This window comes from Dendrobates tinctorius, unplaced genomic scaffold (assembly GCF_039654945.1).
Source record: "Dendrobates tinctorius isolate UK_male_01 unplaced genomic scaffold, ASM3965494v1 ptg000058l, whole genome shotgun sequence".
Classification (NCBI taxonomy): domain Eukaryota; kingdom Metazoa; phylum Chordata; class Amphibia; order Anura; family Dendrobatidae; genus Dendrobates; species Dendrobates tinctorius.
The window spans coordinates 4,654,264-4,674,718 of NW_027361726.1; the positions used below are offsets into that span (position 1 = coordinate 4,654,264).

General features: G+C 46.2%; 1 protein-coding gene across 4 annotated transcripts in view; it reads left to right on the top strand.

The window, feature by feature from the left end:
- FERMT2 (FERM domain containing kindlin 2) overlaps positions 1-9,958 on the top strand; it is a 70,558-nt gene extending 60,600 nt beyond the window's left edge. For 3 of the 4 annotated variants that reach the window (XM_073577950.1, XM_073577951.1, XM_073577948.1), the window contains exons 11-16: positions 871-977; positions 1,583-1,804; positions 2,460-2,480; positions 6,696-6,820; positions 6,949-7,090; positions 7,680-9,958. In XM_073577950.1, coding sequence (XP_073434051.1) covers positions 871-977; positions 1,583-1,804; positions 2,460-2,480; positions 6,696-6,820; positions 6,949-7,090; positions 7,680-7,853 — 791 coding nt within the window. In that variant the 3' untranslated portion in view covers positions 7,854-9,958. The remainder of the gene's footprint in view (positions 1-870; positions 978-1,582; positions 1,805-2,459; positions 2,481-6,695; positions 6,821-6,948; positions 7,091-7,679) is intronic. The other variant, XM_073577949.1, reaches the window with a different exon arrangement.
- Positions 9,959-20,455: the final 10,497 nt, after the last annotated feature.

Below are 20,455 nucleotides of genomic sequence, written 5' to 3' on the forward strand. Positions count from 1 at the left end.
GAGGGATCTTTGGGACCTGCGTCACAGAGATGATTGGGTCTTGTGTGACATTTCCTAATTTTGTTTAAAAGAAAAATAAATAAACTGAAGTTCATAAATAATGCAAAAATATTAAGGGTATGTGCACACGTTGCAGAAAATTTCTGCACAAAAACCTGAATCCCTTCCCAGAAACCGCACCTATTTTTCCGCGGCGGTTTTTGCACGTTTTTTGCGCGGTTTTGATGCGTTTTTGATGCATTTTTTACCGCAGCGGTTTCTAAAAGCATGGGAGAAGCCTAAACCGCGGAAAAAAACCCAAAATTAATGTGCATGCTGCGTTTTTTACCGCGATGCCGTTTTTTTCGCGGTAAAAAAACGCATCAATGTGCACAGAAAGTGCAAAATGCATAGAAATGAATGGGAAGCTTATTTTTAGCAGTTTTATAGTGAAAACCGCGGTAAAAACCGCTAAAAAAACGCTGTGTGTGAACACAGCCTTATACTCCTCAAAACCTGTCAATGGGATGTGTGTGGTGCTACATCTAGGTTCTTGATGAGTGAGACTGAACTGCGGTACCAGACACAACCTAAGGACAGGTCTGGCGCTGCTTTTGGTAAAAATCAACCATTTCTCTTTGAAGTAATTTGCTTTGGGCCACATTTGGCATCTCCAAGCAATGCTTTAGGCGTCCTGCTTCTGTAGTAGTAATTTCTCCTACTCTTGTACATTGCGGATCCTACAGAAGTGCAATGCAGCTAAACCATCGTCCAGATGTGACTGATTATTATGGCACATGTGCTGTTCCCGTCCTCCGCCATAGTTTTAATATGAATGTTCTGTGTGAGAACTTGGGGCAATAAAATGTACCAACTCTTCCTGTTTTCCAGGCTGTGAAGTGACTCCAGATGTGAACATATCTGGCCAGAAGTTTATCATTAAGCTCCTTATACCGGTTGCTGAAGGAATGAATGAGATCTGGCTCCGGTGCGACAATGTAAGATATCGCGGAACGTTTATGGCATCCATATCGGTGAAATGGTTCCAACTCTTTGGTTGGATGGTGTCTGCAGCGGTGCCGCCGGGTGTCGGACCCCAACGATCAGTTACTGCTGATCTATCTTAAGAATAGGTTATCAATATCTTGTGCCCGGGGGGACCCTTCTAAGTAGCAGTGCCACACAATACTTTGTAAAATAACGTCATAAAGTTCCAAATAACCTCTCCATAGAAAAGTAATCTAATAACAGCGCTATACAATGACGATTAGCAATCTGGCTTATGGCGGTGGTACCCAATAAGGCACTGGTTCTTTACTTTGTGGAAGGTCCATGATAAAGCTCCATGGTGGCGGTGTATGGCATTTGTGCACCTTGAGTAGAATTGCATGGCTTAGGTGAGGTGTCTGACCTTCGTCACTTGTATTTCCCATGTCCTATTGAAAGCCTGAGCCTAGGTTGGGATTGTCCTCCTTTCTGGTGCTGGAGACCACTCCTAGACCTAATTGGTGGTCTATTGCAATGCCTTCTACTGGGTCTGTGCATCTCTCCAATATTAGACGCTTCTAAATGAAGGTAAAACTCTCTCAAACCATCCTTGCAGGAGAAGCAATATGCTCACTGGATGGCAGCCTGTAGATTGGCGTCCAAGGGCAAGACCATGGCGGACAGCTCCTACAACCTAGAGGTCCAGAACATCTTGTCTTTCCTGAAGATGCAGCATTTGAACCCCGACCCGCAGTTCATTCCAGACCAGGTTAACTCCGATATCAACCCAGAATGTGTAGTTTCGCCCCGGTATTTGAAGAAGTACAAGAACAAGCAGGTAATGGAGATGTTTTGGGGTAATTTGAACATGCTTTGGGCATGAGGCTATGAGCATTTATTCATCACTTCTAGGATCCAGAAGCCTGTTTTGATAAGAAGCCGCATTAAGGGTTAATAACATGGTTGCTACATTCGGGAAGTGGCTTTTGTTGCTGGTCCTAGAGGTCAGATAGGACGTTTCTGTCCCACAGAACTGGTGAAATCGGGCTGCAGTGTAAAGCAGGATGTTCTGTGCCGGGGGAATGTGTGGAATGCAGATGCACAGGGCGGCCGGACCATCTGTAGTGAGAGATTTAGGACATCGGATATTACTCCAAGAAATGTTACTATAATTAAAAAACATCATAAAAAATAAGTAGTTTACAGGGAATTCTTTCTAGAATTGAATCCGTATTTGCCTCCTTTCTGGATATTCCAGGGAATTCGTCTGCTGAGCGATTAGGTCTCTGCTGTGCTGTAACTTTCACCTCTGACTTTGTTGCATTCAATTTGTTTTATTGTTTGTATATTTTGGTTTTGTTTTTGTTTTTTTTTTTGCAGATCTTTTTTCTTTTGCTTTTTTTATTTGCTATGCATATTTACTGTGTTTTTTGTTCATTTCCATCCTCTTCGTTATCTTACTATTTTCCATTTGTCGGCTCTTCCACCTGCAGCCAGGCTATGTAAGAGACTTGGTAAGTTCCAGGCACGAGGCTTCCTGTGTTGTGGATGGCGTGACACTGGTTTTTCATTCTTTGGTGGAAGTTAAGAGTTTTCTGGACAATGGGTGTTCACTGCGGAGCTTTTAGAGAAGTTTCAGTAGCATAGATAACAATTACCTAATACGAGATCAGCAGGGTACATGAGGGTTTCTGCAGCGTCTGTCACAGCAAAAACTGAAATCTCATCTTGTTTTCTTGGTATTTCTAAGCTTAATGCAGATTGATTTTACTTCTGCACGCTATTGTAATGGTGTATAATCTGCAAACTTGTAGTGTCAAACAGAATCCTATACACTTAGATGGCGCAACTGATTAACGTATTGGGAATTGCTACTTGTGCAATTGTCTGTTGGTTCTGATTTCTGCACCTTGATATAAAGTTACATAGTGTCCCTAATATATAGCAATGTCAGTGCCTTTTTATGACCGTGGTACCTAGTATTATACTGGCATAGACACAGTAGTGATCAGGGGCAGAAGTGTCATTGGTGCAGCCACACAGGGGCCCAGGAGGTGAGGGGCCACCTCCAAAACAGGTGGAATTGCACAATAGGATGAGCTTTTTGGGTTGCAAGGGGTCCATATATTCTTGCACAGGGGCCTCTTTTGTGTCTGCCAGTGGTCATGATGCATCATGTCAGTCTCTATTCCAGAGTCCCGAGCATCACTTGATGTCTGGTTATGAGCGAGCCGCTCATTGTTGGGATTCTTGTTATCAGCTAGTAAAAGCGAGGATGTAATGACCAGTTTATGGGATTGGAATGTGCTTATTAGTCGTTTGTTTGCACAAATATTACACAAGAAGGACAGGAATGCAGTTTTTACAATCTGCTGGGACTTGTGGTTCCCCAAGAGCAGAAAAACTGCAGATTGCAGTTTCCTTGATATACACTGCATGTGTATGTAGCACATATGGATCCAATTAGGTACAAGCCAATGACACAATCCAAGGGAGGGGGGCGTCTCTCAGTGTCTTAGAATCCTTTACCTAAGAAGAGTCGGCAGTGCGACCGTAATAATTGATTTTTGTGTATCAATACAATTTTCTCCCTGCTTGCAGTTTAATATTCTGCTTGCAAAGACTTTCTCTCAATAAAAATGACTCTAATTATTTGCATGTGTCCCAATTATTTTTCTAAACTAATTCCCTGCATGAGTTGGGCATTATTTATCTGACAGCTTAAAGACCTCACATAGGTGACAAGTACAGCCGGCCGTGCACTTTACATGACTGTCAGCTGAGCGTGCGATGCTTCAGCCAACGGCCATCTCAGCCAACTCTCCAATATACAGGAGCGCTTGTTCAGGCGACTCTAGGACGTACAGGACCGCTTGTTCAGGCGACTCTAGGACGTACAGGAGCGCTTGTTCAGCCGACTCTCCGACATACAGGAGCGCTTGTTCAGCCGACTCTCCGACATACAGGAGCGCTTGTTCAGCCGACTCTAGGACGTACAGGAGCGCTTGTTCAGGCGACTCTAGGACATACAGGAGCGCTTGTTCAGCCGACTCTCCGACATACAGGAGCGCTTGTTCAGCCGACTCTAGGACGTACAGGAGCGCTTGTTCAGCCGACTCTAGGACGTACAGGAGCGCTTGTTCAGCCGACTCTAGGACATACAGGAGCGCTTGTTCAGCCGACTCTAGGACATACAGGAGCGCTTGTTCAGCCGACTCTAGGACATACAGGAGCGCTTGTTCAGCCGACTCTCCGACGTACAGGAGCGCTTGTTCAGCCGACTCTAGGACGTACAGGAGCGCTTGTTCAGCCGACTCTAGGACGTACAGGAGCGCTTGTTCAGCCGACTCTAGGACATACAGGAGCGCTTGTTCAGCCGACTCTCCGACATACAGGAGCGCTTGTTCAGCCGACTCTAGGACGTACAGGAGCGCTTGTTCAGCCGACTCTCCGACGTACAGGAGCGCTTGTTCAGCCGACTCTCCGACATACAGGAGTGCTTGTTCAGCCGACTCTCCGACATACAGGAGCGCTTGTTCAGGCGACTCTAGGACATACAGGAGCGCTTGTTCAGCCGACTCTAGGACATACAGGAGCGCTTGTTCAGCCGACTCTCCGACATACAGGAGCGCTTGTTCAGCCGACTCTCCGACGTAGAGGAGCGCTTGTTCAGGCGACTCTAGGACGTAGAGGAGCGCTTGTTCAGGCGACTCTAGGACGTAGAGGAGCGCTTGTTCAGCCGACTCTAGGACGTAGAGGAGCGCTTGTTCAGCCGACTCTAGGACGTAGAGGAGCGCTTGTTCAGCCGACTCTAGGACGTAGAGGAGCGCTTGTTCAGCCGACTCTAGGACGTAGAGGAGCGCTTGTTCAGCCGACTCTAGGACGTAGAGGAGCGCTTGTTCAGCCGACTCTAGGACGTAGAGGAGCGCTTGTTCAGCCGACTCTAGGACGTAGAGGAGCGCTTGTTCAGCCGACTCTAGGACGTAGAGGAGCGCTTGTTCAGCCGACTCTAGGACGTAGAGGAGCGCTTGTTCAGCCGACTCTAGGACGTAGAGGAGCGCTTGTTCAGCCGACTCTAGGACGTAGAGGAGCGCTTGTTCAGCCGACTCTAGGACGTAGAGGAGCGCTTGTTCAGCCGACTCTAGGACGTAGAGGAGCGCTTGTTCAGCCGACTCTAGGACGTAGAGGAGCGCTTGTTCAGCCGACTCTAGGACGTAGAGGAGCGCTTGTTCAGCCGACTCTAGGACGTAGAGGAGCGCTTGTTCAGCCGACTCTAGGACGTAGAGGAGCGCTTGTTCAGCCGACTCTAGGACGTAGAGGAGCGCTTGTTCAGCCGACTCTAGGACGTAGAGGAGCGCTTGTTCAGCCGACTCTAGGACGTAGAGGAGCGCTTGTTCAGCCGACTCTAGGACGTAGAGGAGCGCTTGTTCAGCCGACTCTAGGACGTAGAGGAGCGCTTGTTCAGCCGACTCTAGGACGTAGAGGAGCGCTTGTTCAGCCGACTCTAGGACGTAGAGGAGCGCTTGTTCAGCCGACTCTAGGACGTAGAGGAGCGCTTGTTCAGCCGACTCTAGGACGTAGAGGAGCGCTTGTTCAGCCGACTCTAGGACGTAGAGGAGCGCTTGTTCAGCCGACTCTAGGACGTAGAGGAGCGCTTGTTCAGCCGGCTCTAGGACGTAGAGGAGCGCTTGTTCAGCCGGCTCTAGGACGTAGAGGAGCGCTTGTTCAGCCGGCTCTAGGACGTAGAGGAGCGCTTGTTCAGCCGGCTCTAGGACGTAGAGGAGCGCTTGTTCAGCCGGCTCTAGGACGTAGAGGAGCGCTTGTTCAGCCGGCTCTAGGACGTAGAGGAGCGCTTGTTCAGCCGGCTCTCCGATATATACAGGAGCGCTTGTTCAGCCGACTCTCCGATATATACAGGAGCGCTTGTTCAGCCAACAGTTCACTTTATATGGAGTCCTTATAAAAAAAAAAAAAAAAAAGTTGGGTGCATGGATAGGTGGAAAGTTTAAACATGAAATGAAGGGCAGATGGGTGCACTGCTGGACTTGGATGGAGGGGTGGGTGTACGAGTGGAGTTGGATAGATTAGTGGGTGGAGTTGGATGGAGGGGTGGGTGCGCGGGTGGAGTTTGACGGAAGGGTTGGGTGCGGAGTTGGATAGATAAGTTAGTAGAAGGTAGATGTGGCTATGTGGGCTTCGGTATATGGGTGCTAAGTGAGTGTACAGTCCCTATATCCAGCATTCAACAATCCAGATTATTTTCCAGAACTCTAAACTTTTCTATAACTCAGAATATTTGTCTGTCCTGGAGATATAATATATGATTAAATCTGCCTTTTCCGTTGTTTGCATGTAGCTGTACTGAATATAATCACTGTATAAATAACAGTTCTACAACTAATACTCAATTCTTCACCATTTTCAAGTTATTACTTGTGACTGAGAACACTTTAATTTCTGTTCAGAAGCAGTAATGGTCCTAATTGAGGAGTGGTTACAATTTTATCCAGTCTGGACAATGCTCTGTACCTGGAACCCAGACTAATACATTGTAACAACCTAGCAGAAGGATTGCACAGAAGCTGCTGATGTGCTCAGCTCACAGAGCATTGTCTACACTGGATGCATTGTATTTACAGGGTTCATCGCTTCTGAATGTCAGAAGTAGAAATGTCGCCAACGGTGAAAGATTGATAAAGTCTAGTATAAAGTTGTAGAACTTTGTTCAGATTACAGCCCGTATTCTGGAGGCGCATCAGAACGTCGCTCAAATGAGTTTAATAGAAGCCAAGATGCGGTTCATTCAAGCGTGGCAGTCATTACCAGAATTTGGCATTACCCATTTTCTTGCCAGGTTAGTGAAGATTTCTTCATTGCATCTTTTTTTAGCATTGTCAAGTGTGTAATAAATGAGTACCCCTTCCCCCAACCACCCATTTTGACCTTGTTCTATATATTAATGCAAATTGATTTTCTGAGCAGATTCCAAGGTGGAAAAAAAGAGGAGCTGATTGGCATTGCCTATAACCGGCTCATCAGGATGGACGCCAACACTGGCGACGCTATTAAAACCTGGAGGTTTAGTAACATGAAGCAGTGGAATGTCAACTGGGAAATAAAGATGGTGAGACCACTGGGATGAAGGACTGGCTTAATGAGGGGCACTGTGAAGTCTGGCATTGGGAGGGGTTATTGATGGCCTCTGGTAAGGCTAAATAGTGGGGGCGCTGGACCCAGATGATGAGATGGTTATTGCTTTATGAAGACCCAGAAAAACCCTTTAAAAGGACAGTCAGTTGGCTTCTAAACCAGCAACTTCCTCAGGCTACCCCACCCCCAAAAGGCCAGGTGTTTTACTAGGGGAGCATGGATGGCTGAACATAACGCTGACTGCCAACCCATCACTTGCTTACCATGGATGATGTTTTCCTTGTCCCCATACAATCCCAGGTCAAAGCGAACCACCTCTGGGAATTGGCCACCATTTGCACCTTGTTCCCCTAAGCTGGTAGCTCCAGCTCTACTCCATTGTTCCTCTGACAACATGTCCCATGTTGTTGGAGTTCAGTCTTGGGGACATCTTGTTGATCCTGCAGCAGTATAAGGCGCTAATGAGTTTTCCACAATTTTGGGTAGGGGACTCTTCCTTTTCCACATGTTTTTATTTTTATTTTTTTGGAAATGCTCAGTAATGTCTGTTGTTTCCCTCACAGGTAACGGTGGAGTTTGCTGATGAGATGAGGCTCTCCTTCATCTGCACAGAAGTAGATTGCAAAGTAGTTCACGAATTCATCGGTGGATACATCTTTCTGTCCACGCGGGCTAAGGATCAGAACGAAAGTCTTGATGAAGAGATGTTCTTTAAACTCACCAGCGGATGGGTGTGAGACCTATGCCCCCTGCACACCGAGTTCCTTCACCCCGATTATCAGAGCTTTTTTTTAAAATTTTTTTCCTAAGTATGCTGCTTAAGAAAAAAAACAAACAAATAAACCTAAGCTTGAAATGTATCCACCCTAGGAAAGTTCTGCATCTAACAAGCTGTGGGCACTAACCAAAGCACTTCCACACTACAATATGTAGCCAGTACCGCCTGCCATCCGAAACAGCCACAAATCGAGTTGTTGGTATTTGTTTTTCTTTTAACCACTCGTATTTCTGCCGGTGGTTTGAGGAGGCCTAAGACACAAAGGAAAAAACGCAAGAATTAAAGCCATTAGCCGGACGACCATCAAGGGCTTAGACTGTTACATAATAATCAGGTCTGCATGGGTTTTTTATATTCTGGTTTCCAAAAAAAGATCACCTTGTTGGGGTGTTGTTTTTTTTTTTTAACCCTTTTGATGGAATGTTTTTAGCTTTTTTTTTTTTTTTTTTTTTTTTTTTTTTTTTTTTTGACACATTTAGGTCAATCCAAACAGATTTTTGTGCTTTTTCAAGAAGACTATGGCTTTAGAAAGGAAAATACTACGTATTATGGAGCTGGCTGACACTTTAAGGCCCAAGTTTGGGGTTGACCCAATGAGCTAGTTTGGTCCACGTGTTGGAGTTGGAGCATTGCCCTCGTCTTGCTTTGATGATCCTGTTCTCTTCTGGGTTATTGGCTGCCCCCCGCTGTGTACGGGCTGCGGTACCTATACATTTAGTGACATTTCCCTCTTCGTTACCTTTTGCTCTTTTTCTGTCTACACCATATAGTATTAAACAAAAATGTAGTGTTCACCAGCGTCCGATATGCAATGTTTCATGACTATATGAAGTAAAGGTCGAATGAAGTATGTTGTTGTTGTTGTTTTTTTTTTTTTTTTTGTGTAACTTATGTAAAAACACAAATTTTATAAAATTGTACAGTGTTTATTTTTTTGTTACAAGCTCACTTAATTTTTTTGGGTTTTTCATGGTTTTTTTGTGTGTTTTTTTTTTTTTTTGGGGGGGGGGGGCTTTAGTTACATAATCTGCATTTAAGAATGTATTCCGTATTGTTATTTTAGTATTAAATATATTTCACTGCAACCTAATGTTATTGTTTTATCACTGAAGTATCGATGGTGGTCCCAGAAAAATCTGTGGGGGTCATAAATTTTGACTTTAATGAGAAAACGGCTTTTAAGTGTTTTTAATATTAAAAAATAAATAAAACTATGGACATGAATTTTCTTTTCCTTCTACAGGATATGAGACTTTAACTCAACTGCTTCGGTGCTAATGGTTTTCGTATTTCTTTGCCAGAAAAATTGGTCTTTCCGCAAAACCATGTTTAAAGGGAAGCAGAGAAAAATTGAAGTGATTCGTATGGGACGTTAAAAACACGACTGCTGTCCTTCAGAAATGGCGCCACCACTGACTACAGGCTGTGTATGGTACTACAGCTTAACTCCATCTACATTAATGCCACACACAACCTAAGGACAGTGGTGCTGCTTTCTTTTTTCAATCCTGTATAACCTTTTACAACGTTAACACTAATCTCATTTATCAAAACTGACAAAACTTCTACTTTTCATTTCTGACCAGCTTTGATAAATAAGGGCCATAGATTTGCACATTACACAAGTCTTTGGACTGATCACAGAATTTTCAGTATTCCATATGTTCACCTCTCTTGGGGGGGGGGGGGGCACAATCATTAAATAGTTGCATTTGATTTCAGAATTATTTTTCCAATTTAACTTGCACAGATGGAAATTTCTTGAATATGGTGGCAAATAAAGTTCATCCTTAAAACTGCAAATATGATATATTTTTTTGCTAAATTCCATGTCAGAAGTCTGACCTGGACACCTTTTGTGTATCATTATGTTTTTTTTTTATTAATTTGACCCCCTCCGAGCCCCCCAATCCCAGATGGTTATTTTTCCATTGTTTAGTGCAAAGTGCTGCATGAAACACCTCAGACATGCTGCGTAAGTAAGGTATTATGTGCAGCCATGATATATTCTGATTACAAACCATGTATAAATGCTTTTTATTTTAAATAAAAGATAACATTTTATTTAATGTCTGTTGTGGTTTTCTTTTTTTTATTTTTGGTTGTGCTTGGTATTGGCCGCATACTTCATGGAGCTGCGCCTGCAATACAAGACATGACCCATGGACAAGGGTGGCGCTGTTTCCTGAAGCAAGTGATCATGTTTTGTTTCTTATCCTGGACAACCCCTGTGATTGCGTTTAAAGTCGAGTGTAATAATTATCACCGATCCAGTAGATGGCTGATTTATTTTGTCTGGAATAGGGACTATTGAGAAAAACTTTACAATCCAATGAGCCATGTATCTAATAGTCCTTTTCCGTGTGATGCAGTCCATGTATCTAATACTATCGTGTGGTGTACATAGTCCTCTGAGCCGTGTTTTTATTTCTATGCGCTGAACTGTATAACTACTGAGATCTGAGTGATATGACTGCTCTGCTCAGATCTCTGAGCATCGCAGCGTCAACTAACAGACTTGGCGCTGCCAGCCATTCTCGCTGACATTGACCGTAGATCAGTATCTTTGTGATGCTGAACTTCATCCTCTCATATCATATCCTTATCCCTGAAGTGGACAGGAGGAGTGACTTCAGACACGTGAGAACACCCCCAATACTCTATTTTTTTCACTTGATAAAAACATTTTTTTTTTCCACATTCCCTTTAAAACTGGGGCCACATGGTCACTTTGACCACAACAAAAGTCTCATCTTCTAAGATTTTCGTGCTCTGCTGCTACATAGCAGCAAGGTCCACGTGAATGGGGTCACATTGTGACCAGCAAGAACGGAACCAGTTGAATTTTTTTGTGACCTGCTTGTCGCAGTATCTTGTGGGTCAAGATCTGACTCCATTCACCTGCATAATGTTGCAATGCAACAGTGCCACCCCTACTCACAGGCTGAATTTTGTACTGCAGCTCAACTCCATTCCGGTCTGCCAAGTATATCCTATGAGGAATGGTTGCAGGATTTGGGAATGTTTAACTTGCAAAAAAGAAGACTGAGAGGAGACTTAATAGCTGTCTACAAATATATCAATGGCTGTCACATTGTAGAAGGATCATCTTTATTCTCATTTGCACAAGGAAAGACTAGAAGCAATGGGATGAAACTGAATGGGAGGAGACATTTCATTTTAGAAAAAACTTTTTGACAGTGATGGTGATCAATGAGTGGAACAGGCTGCCATGAGAGGTGGTGAGTTCTCCTTCAATGGAAGTCTTCAAACAGAGGCTGGACAGGCATCTGACTGGGATGATTTAGTGAATCCTGCTTTGAGCAGGGGGTTGGACCAGATGATCCCAGGGGTCCCTTCCAGCTCTTAACATTCTAGGATTCTATTCACTTCAATTAAATCAAGCTGTAATACCAGACACCGTCCACCGATGGCTGAGGCGCTGTTACTGAAAAAAGGTAGACTGCTTTAGAAAGGCTAGGCGACAACCAACATGACCACTATCACAGGTCGTCACCCAGCTTTTCCAGACCCCTGAAACACGAGTGACTAGTTATGCCAAGGTATTTCTACTGTTCTGCAACTATTGAGGTTTTTCATTGGTAACACTTAGAAAAGTGAGTGATTACGTAAGTCGGACTTGTTATGGGGTTACTTGAAAGGGATCGGAGTCCTTTTTATTTTTTAGACTACAGAGCAGCGAAAATGTTCTTTTTCCCTTCACCCATGACAGCACCACATGAGAGAGGGATCCGCCCCGCCAGGACAGGAACCTACTGAGACATAAGGGGCGGCACCTCTCCCCCGCTTCAGTTGGGTTCCTGTCCTGGAAGGAATCCCACTGTGGCGGTGTCTGTCATGGGCGAAGAGAAAGAAGACCCAGGCCCGTCCCGGCGCGGGAAGAACAGGTAGCTTACCTGTAGCGCCGGCCGTCGGGTCCTGGAAGCGCAGTCCCCGGGGTCCCTGGGGCTCCGGGTTCGTGCGGGCGTGGGTGGGATCCCGGTGGCTCCGGGAAGCCCCCACCGCGCCGCCCTCCCCTCGCGCACGCCGCATCTCGATCCCCGTGGCAGGGGAGAGACGCTGGCGTCTTCCGGCCGCTGACGTCAGCGGCGCTTGGAATGCTGGGTGCGCCGGCTGACGTCAGCAGAAGGCGACGGTGTAATGGCGCCGGGTGCGACGCCGGCCGGCTTTCTGAAGCGCTGGGCCGGCGGTCGCAGGGGGGAGGGGAGGAAGACGCTCACCAGGCGGAGGCATGCAAATTAAAAGGGGAAGACAGCGGTAGATCGGCGGTGCAAGATGGAGTCCGAGCAGGAACGTTCAGCGTCCCTGCCTCCCTCACAGCCCTCTGGCAGAAAGCATGGAAGCCATTCAAGCAGCAGTCGCCCCAGCCGCAGGTCGGGGCACTCCTCAAGGTCCAAAGAGCGCGGGTCAGGTGCTCCGACGCAGCCTCCAAATCCGGTACCCTTGATTACGGGTGGTGAGTGATCTTCGTGAATGTCAGCAGTATATTAATAGGGGGTTTTTCTATTGTTTGCTTCACCCTGTAGGATCTGCCCTCAGGTCAGAAATGGAAGGCTCAATTAAGTCCTTATTGAAAAAAGGGAAAAAAAGCAGGAAGGATTTCCCTAGTTCCCCCTCAGATTCCGCATCAGTATCATCTCAGGCGGAAAAATCATCCTCCTCAGACTCCTCAGATAGTGACACAGGGGGTAAGCCATGTTTCCCTGTAGAAGATACAGATGCCCTCCTAAAGGCCATTAGAACCACAATGGGCCTACAGGAAGAAAGGGCGGCCAAAACCCTAGAGGACGTCATGTTTGGGGGGCTTCAGGAGAGGAAAAAACGAACCTTTCCAGTAAACGCGAAAATCCAGGCGCTTATTGAGAAGGAGTGGAAAAAGCCTGAAAAATCGGGGGCCCTTCCATCCGCTTCTAAGAGGCGATACCCCTTTGAATACAAGGATACGGAAATATGGGACAAAGTCCCAAAAATAGATGCAGCGGTGTCCAGGTCTTCCAAAAGGTCTGCCCTGCCCTTGGAAGACGCAGGGGTTCTTAGAGACCCGCTAGACAAAAAAGCGGACTCATATTTGAGGCACGCATGGGAAGCAACAGCAGGAGGTCTTAAGCCGGCGATAGCGGGCACCTGCACGGCACGCTCCCTCATGATCTGGCTGCAGCAGTTAGAAGAGAAGCTGGCGTCAAGGGTCCCAAGAGAGAAGATCTTATCAGACATGTATCTCTTGCACGGGGCAGCGGCTTTTCTGGCAGATACCTCGGCGGACTCTATGCGATTAACAGCCAGAGCAGCGTCACTATCAAATGCTGCCAGACGCGCGTTATGGCTTAAAGGCTGTCCGGGTGACCTTCAGTCCAAGGCCAAATTGTGCTCTCTCCCCTGCGATGGCCGATTCCTGTTCGGCAAAAACTTGGACGATATTCTGGAGAAAGCAGGCGATAAGAAAAAAGGCTTCCCCAGATTCCCTATGGATCAGAGGAGACAGCCCTTTCGGAGGGGAAGATTCAGTAGAGGACGTCCTCCCGCTGACAGGAGAAGATGGGAGGATAAAAAGAAGAAAGAATCAGGGTTTATGTTTGGTGGAGGCACCTCCACCTCCAAAAAGTCACCACAGTGACGCCAGTATTCCAGTAGGAGCGAGATTGGCACTCTTTTTCCAGGCCTGGGAAAAGATCTCCTCCAACACCTGGATTCTGAGCATCCTAAAAGAAGGCCTGAAAATCCCCTTTATTCGTCAGCCAAAATCCGTGGTCGTCATCACACCTATCAGGAAGATGACCGAAGAACAACTGGCCTTAGAAACAGAAATCCTGAGCCTGATAGACAAGCGGGTACTGTCCGAGGTGCCACGCTTACAGGAAGGAAAGGGGTTTTATTCGCCCCTTTTCCTAATAAAAAAACCGGATCAGTCATTCAGGACAATCATAAATCTCAGACGCCTCAATCTATGGATAAAGAACCCGACCTTCAAGATGGAATCAGTAACTACGGCAGTGAAGCTGCTACATCAAGATTGCTTCATGGCCGTAGTCGATTTAAAGGATGCGTATTACCACATCCCTATCCATCCAGATTACCAGAAATACCTGAGGGTAGCGCTTTATATTCAGGGCACACTAAGGCACTTTCAGTTCAGGGCTCTTCCGTTTGGCATATCCATAGCCCCGAGGGTCTTCACCAAGGTCATAGCGGAAGTGACAGCCTTTCTCCGGATTCACGATACGGTCATAATACCATACCTGGACGATTTTCTTATAGTGGGCAGTTCAGAGGACCACTGTACAGCACAGCTGACTCAGGTGATCAACACCTTGCAAGAGTTAGGGTGGATAGTCAATTTCAAAAAATCAAAATTACAACCCCTAAAGAAACAGACCTTCCTAGGATTTATACTGGACTCAGAAAGGCAAGAGTGTCTGCTCCCAGAGTCCAAGATAGAGAAGGTGCAAAATCTGGCCTTGGCGGGCCGAAACCAACCATGTATGACATTAAGAAAAGCAATGTCCCTGCTAGGTACCCTAACATCCTGTATTCCGGCGGTCAGGTGGGCTCAGTTTCACACCCGGCAACTCCAGAGGGAGATACTAAGAGCACAAAGATCGCTAAGAGGGCGTTTGGAAGGAAAGCTGGAGCTTTCCTTAAAAACCAGAGACTCTCTCAACTGGTGGTTGAACGAGACAAATCTGACCTTAGGAATACCATGGGACAGACAGGCGACAGATATAATTTTAACAGATGCAAGCTCCTCGGGGTGGGGGGCACACCTAAGGGGCCTCATAGGTCAGGGTTCCTGGACACCTCAAGAAAGGAAGGCATCCTCCAACCTGAGAGAACTGTGGGCAGTGGGCAAGGCCCTAAACCACTTCATTCCGCTACTCCAGGGTCAAGATGTACGCATCATGTCAGACAACAAGGTAGCAGTGGCATACATCAACCACCAAGGAGGGACAAGATCACACTCCTTAATGGAAGCAGCAACAAACATTCTGAGCAGGGCAGAGGATCACCTACACTCCGTGACAGCCCTACACATAAAAGGGGCAGAAAACATAGAGGCAGATTTCCTGAGTCGCAATACCCTGAGGCAAGGAGAATGGGCACTAAACCGATCCATTTTTCAAAAGTTAATTCAGCTTTGGGGGGAACCGGTGATAGACCTCTTTGCAAACAAGCACAACAGGCAAACAGAAAGGTTCTGCTCTCTAAACCCAAGGGAAAACCCATGGGCAGTGGACTCATTGCACATCCAGTGGAACTTCAGACTGGCTTACGCGTTCCCCCCAGTAGCTCTGATCCCGACTGTGGTAAGAAAAATCAGAAACGATCAAGCCAGGGTGATTCTAATAGCTCCATTTTGGCCAAAAAGGCCCTGGTTCGCTCTGCTACGGAAGATGTCCCTCTCCGATCCTTGGGTTCTGCCAGAAATCCCGGACCTACTAGTTCAGGGTCCAATATTACACGCTCAGGTCAAAGGATTCCATCTGACGGCGTGGAATTTGAAAGGTCGCTTTTAATAGATAGGGGGTTCTCCCCTGGGCTGGTGGCCACTCTGCAAAAAAGCAGGAAACCGGTGACTACTAACATCTACGGCAGAACATGGGATAAGTTCCTACAGTTCTTGGGTAAGCCGTTAGGGAAAGAACCTCCGATTAGTGACATCCTAGAGTTCTTACAATCTGGGTTGCAGATGGGGTTAGCAGTAAACACACTTAAGGTTCAGGTGTCGGCACTAGGGGCGCTCTACAATTGCAAACTGGCATCAGATAGGTGGATAGCCAGATTTATTAAATCCTGCCATAGAGCTAGACCTATTCCAATACCTAGAATAGCCCCACTGGGATTTAAACCTGGTGTTAGAAGCCCTTACAAAAGAACCGTATGAGCCATTACATCAGCTACCCCTAAAGTTTTTGACCCTAAAAACGATCCTGTTAGTAGCCCTCACATCAGCCCGCAGGATAAGCGACTTACAGGCTCTCTCAGTAAATCCTCCTTATACGCAAGTCTTTCAGGATAGGGTAGTGTTAAGAACAGACCCCAGTTATCTGCCCAAGGTAGTGTCAGATTTCCATCGGGGTCAGGAAATTGTTCTTCCATCCTTTTGCGAAAATCCAAAAAATCTGGGGGAGGAAAAATTCCATAGTCTGGATGTTAAAAGAGCTCTTGTAGAATATATATCTGCCACTAGCCAGTGGAGGAGGTCACAGTCCCTATTCGTAGCTTTTCAGGGTGCCAGGAAAGGCTATGGGGTTTCAAAAGGGACTATTGCTAGATGGATCAGGGAAGCCATTAGTGTAGCCTATTCAGCTAGTGGTATCCCGATTCCTGACGGCATCAAGGCTCATTCCACCAGAGCCGTGGCGACCTCCTGGGCTGAAAAGGCAGAGGTATCAATCGAACAAATTTGTAAGGCCGCTACCTGGGCCTCACCTTCAACCTTCTTTAAGCACTATAGATTAAATCTATCCTCCTCTGCTGACTTAACCTTTGGTAGAAGGGTGCTGCAAGCGGTGGTCCCTCCCTAAGGTGTTTCGAAGTCTCCAAAAATCTCTCATGTGGTGCTGTCATGGGTGAAGGGAAAACCACCATGGTTACTTACCGGTAGCCGGTTTTTCCGGAACCCATGACAGCACCCGTACATTCCCCCCCTTTTTCACTGTATGGTGTGCACAATTAGTAGGGTGTTTTGAGTGTTGTGGTGTTGGATAAACATGTAACTAACCGGGAAGTCCTCTCAATGCTCTGTAACCCAACTGAAGCGGGGGAGAGGTGCCGCCCCTTATGTCTCAGTAGGTTCCTGTCCTGGCGGGGCGGATCCCTCTCTCATGTGGTGCTGTCATGGGTTCCGGAAAAACCGGCTACCGGTAAGTAACCATGGTGGTATTCCCCCCCCCCCCCCCATCAGATGAAAATACAAAGTTTTGATTTTTCTGTCAGAATTCTACTCTAAGATAATGTCTAAATGTCTCCGTAGCGTTACATATGGACGCCGGCCACTAATTACATGGCACTAACAAAAATAAACACCACGCGGAGTGAGTCACGAAATTGCAGCGTGCCTTCTGCTTACAAAGACTTTCCATTTTAGAGGCAGCATTTTGTGACGGCTTCCTTTTTTTTTCCTTCCTTTTTTGGCAAATGGCAGAACTATTTGTATGTTTTCCCCCCCCCCCCTATTTTTATATTCTAAAACTTTATTATTTTTTTTTCACTCTTTTACGCCTATTCATCCAATTTTGTCTGGGGTCTTATGGAAAGAAGTTGTATGTGAATTCCCCCCCCCAGTTGATCCTTCTTGCCAGCCAACCAAGCCTAAATCTCATACTTGTGCCTCTCTCAAGACCCCTATCTGACTACATTCTCGCCTCTTCTCATTCCTGCTGACATCTTCAGATTGTGGGGTCCGCGCCAGGAAGAGGTCTGTGAGCCCTTGGAGTGGAGAAATCTGCAAGCGTCAGGAATGGGGAGCGGCGTATCTCCAGAGTCTTGGGGGTCTATGCTATTTTAGGAAGTTTACATTTCTTTTGGTGGGGTTTAGTAAGTAGTTTCTCTTTCTTTAGGAGCCAGGACTGGGATCTGTTCTCTGGGTGGGTCTGTATTACTTCAGGGGGTCTTCAATTTTTGGGTGGGGGGGAGGGGGGTCTGTTGTCTAGTTTTGTAATTATTATTAACTACTACAAATACTCTTATTTATTTGGAGTCTGTATTTCAGGGGTCTGGTTTGGGGATCTGTATGAAGGAAATTTGGTGTGAGATCTGTATATAGGGGGCTGGTTTGGATTCTGTAATTTATTACTTTACAGGGTCTGATCTGAGATCTGGATTTTGGGTCTGAGTATATTTAGGTGGTCCGGCCTGGGGTCTATATCAATTAATCTGGGCTCAAATCAATATAGAGAGCCCCAGGTCTGGGGTCTTTATCTATTTTGGACTTAATAAAGAGGGTCCTTAGCACTACCTGGGTTGTGGCTGCACACTTTGTACAATGGGTAAGAGAATGGTAAAAGAAAAAAAGAGCCCATGTGCGCCACTTATTAGATCACTTCTGGAATCTACCCGGTTTCACTGTAGGGGGCAGGCAAAATATTGTAGGGTTTTTCTTTCAAAACCTGATGATTATTTTTTTTTTTTTTTTTTTTTCTGATCTGATTTTTCTAATTTTCTTAGAAGAGCTGCCCCCCCCACTGTGCACAGTGTATGATGGGGAGGGGTGACCCCTGCCCTAATGATGTCGCTGACCCCTATTTTCCGTGATGTTCCGCCAGTGGTGACAGCTGCAGGGGTAGAGGTGACCCATCCTTAATTCACAGTATTATTCTTAGGAATTCAACTGCTTCCAGGGATTTATCCAGCCTCATTAGAAATACCGAGAATGGTTCTTACTGGAAAAAGGGTAAAGTGTTTTATATAGTTCCCACGTGTAGGACAATTCCGTCTCCAATTGTTTGGAAGTTCTGATCCCACACGTGCCGGATTAATTATCCGAAGTTATAAACTTCTTATCAATTGCTATTAACATATATAAAATTATTTCATTTTCCTCTGGAATGATCGCACCGTCAAGGAACAAGGTGACACTTTTCAGTACTCCTCCCGGACTGTATGTGGCAGGTATTGAAACCGCTATTTTTACAAGGGCTGATGACCCTGACAGTTGACCCGTGTCAATGTGGCAGCGATCGGCCGATCGTTTGCTCATTTTTGGATAATTGTATCATTCATGAGTAAGGGATGAGCAGACCTGTGGAAGTTCAGGTTCTGGTACCTGACTCAAATGTTATTTCAAAGTTCAGTTCTGGTGTCATAACTGTACCCAATCTTCAACCCGAACCCCATTGACAACAGTGGGGACCCTGACTTTTGAACTAGAAAAAAAAAAAATCTCTCCTTCACCCAGAACTTCGAACATTGCAATGGACTTCTCAGAGAAGTCAGTGTTCGGTGTTTTGCAGCGGACACTGTCTGGTACGAACCCCAAACTTCGAAGTTCGGGTTCGTTTATCTCTATTCATGAGGCTTAGAGGTGTCATACTATGAATCTGTAGGAACGTCACCTGCCGCCACATGGTGCACTGCTCCTAGTGGAGAATACTGCTATACTGCAGCATGGGAGGGTATACGCCACAATAAGAAAATCAGAGGAACAGCATGTGCTCGTCTGTGCATGTTCAGTCTCTGAGCAGAAGCTAAGGGGTTAACTCTGCATTTCGAGCAATTGTACAGTTTCCATTCCCACTCTCTCCCATTTACAGAGTAATCTGCAGCTTCCTGCACACAGTGCATTAGGCTAATTGATGACTGGCTCTGTGATGGGTGCACTCAGGAAAATGGAGATGAGGGAGGAACATCCGGAGCGCCCATCACATCCAGCCCTACTCTGCAATATTGCCAAGGAAGGACATGCATGACGGTGATGGTTGATGCTGGCAGATGTAGGTCATATGTTCAAGGATTAGAAAAATGTTTGCTTTGCTCTAGAAACAGTGCCACCCATGTCTTTTAGGATGTGTCTGGCATTGCATTAAAATAAGAACTGGGATCTAGTGATGAGCGATTGTGCTCGGATATCGTGTTATCTGAATGTCTTGGGTGTGCTCGTATGTTATGTTCTTGTCCTCGCGGCTGCATGATTCACAGCTCTTATGAAAGTCTGCATGTGTTGTCTGTCTAACAGCCGTGGGGACAGGAACATAATATCCGAGCACATACAAGAAACTCGGATAACCCGATATCTGAGCACATTCCCAGCACTACTGAGATCTAGTGTTTCCCTGGGTCATTATTGTTGAGAAACAGAAGCCTGAATGGAGAGAAAGCTGTGAATTCGGCCTACCTCTGCTTGCTGTCTGTGGATGGGAACGCTCATCTAATATATACTTACCTTGTAATCACATCCTGTTCCATCCAAATGTGTCCGGATCCCAGAATTCCAAGTGGCGGAAGTTCACCGACCGCCATATTGGGACACCCAAGTGATGGTGGTGCCAGCCTCTTGTGCGGGGAGACAGCTCAGACGGGACAGCACAGGAAGGAGAGAGACAGCAGACAAGGGGGATAGCACATGGGGTAGACAGGTCAAAGAAGAGAGCACAGACGGGAGAAGTCAACACATGGGGAAAGAGAGAGTGGATAGGTGGGTGAGCACATGGGAGGGAGAGTCACGACGCTGCAAAGCCTGCACCCATCGTGACATTACCGTCCATCTAGTATTTTATATTGACAAAAGAAAACCTGCCCTGATTATGTATCACAAACACGAGGTGCCGACATATTCCATCCTACGAGAAAGATACTGAAACGTATTTTCGGTTACATGAGGACCTCTATTTATTTCTATGCAAATTACACCGAATATCTCGCTTTCTGGACATTTTTGTTTTTCAGAGCAGTGTCCACCAATCGCATGTCGTTCTGCGGCACCTTCATCTAGTGCTGTGACAAGCTGGGAGATCTGTAAGTATCAGGTATAGACTCATTTTATAATCTCCGTCCTGCAGAGATAGGTGCTTATTAGTGATGAGCGAGCACTAAAATGCTCAGGTT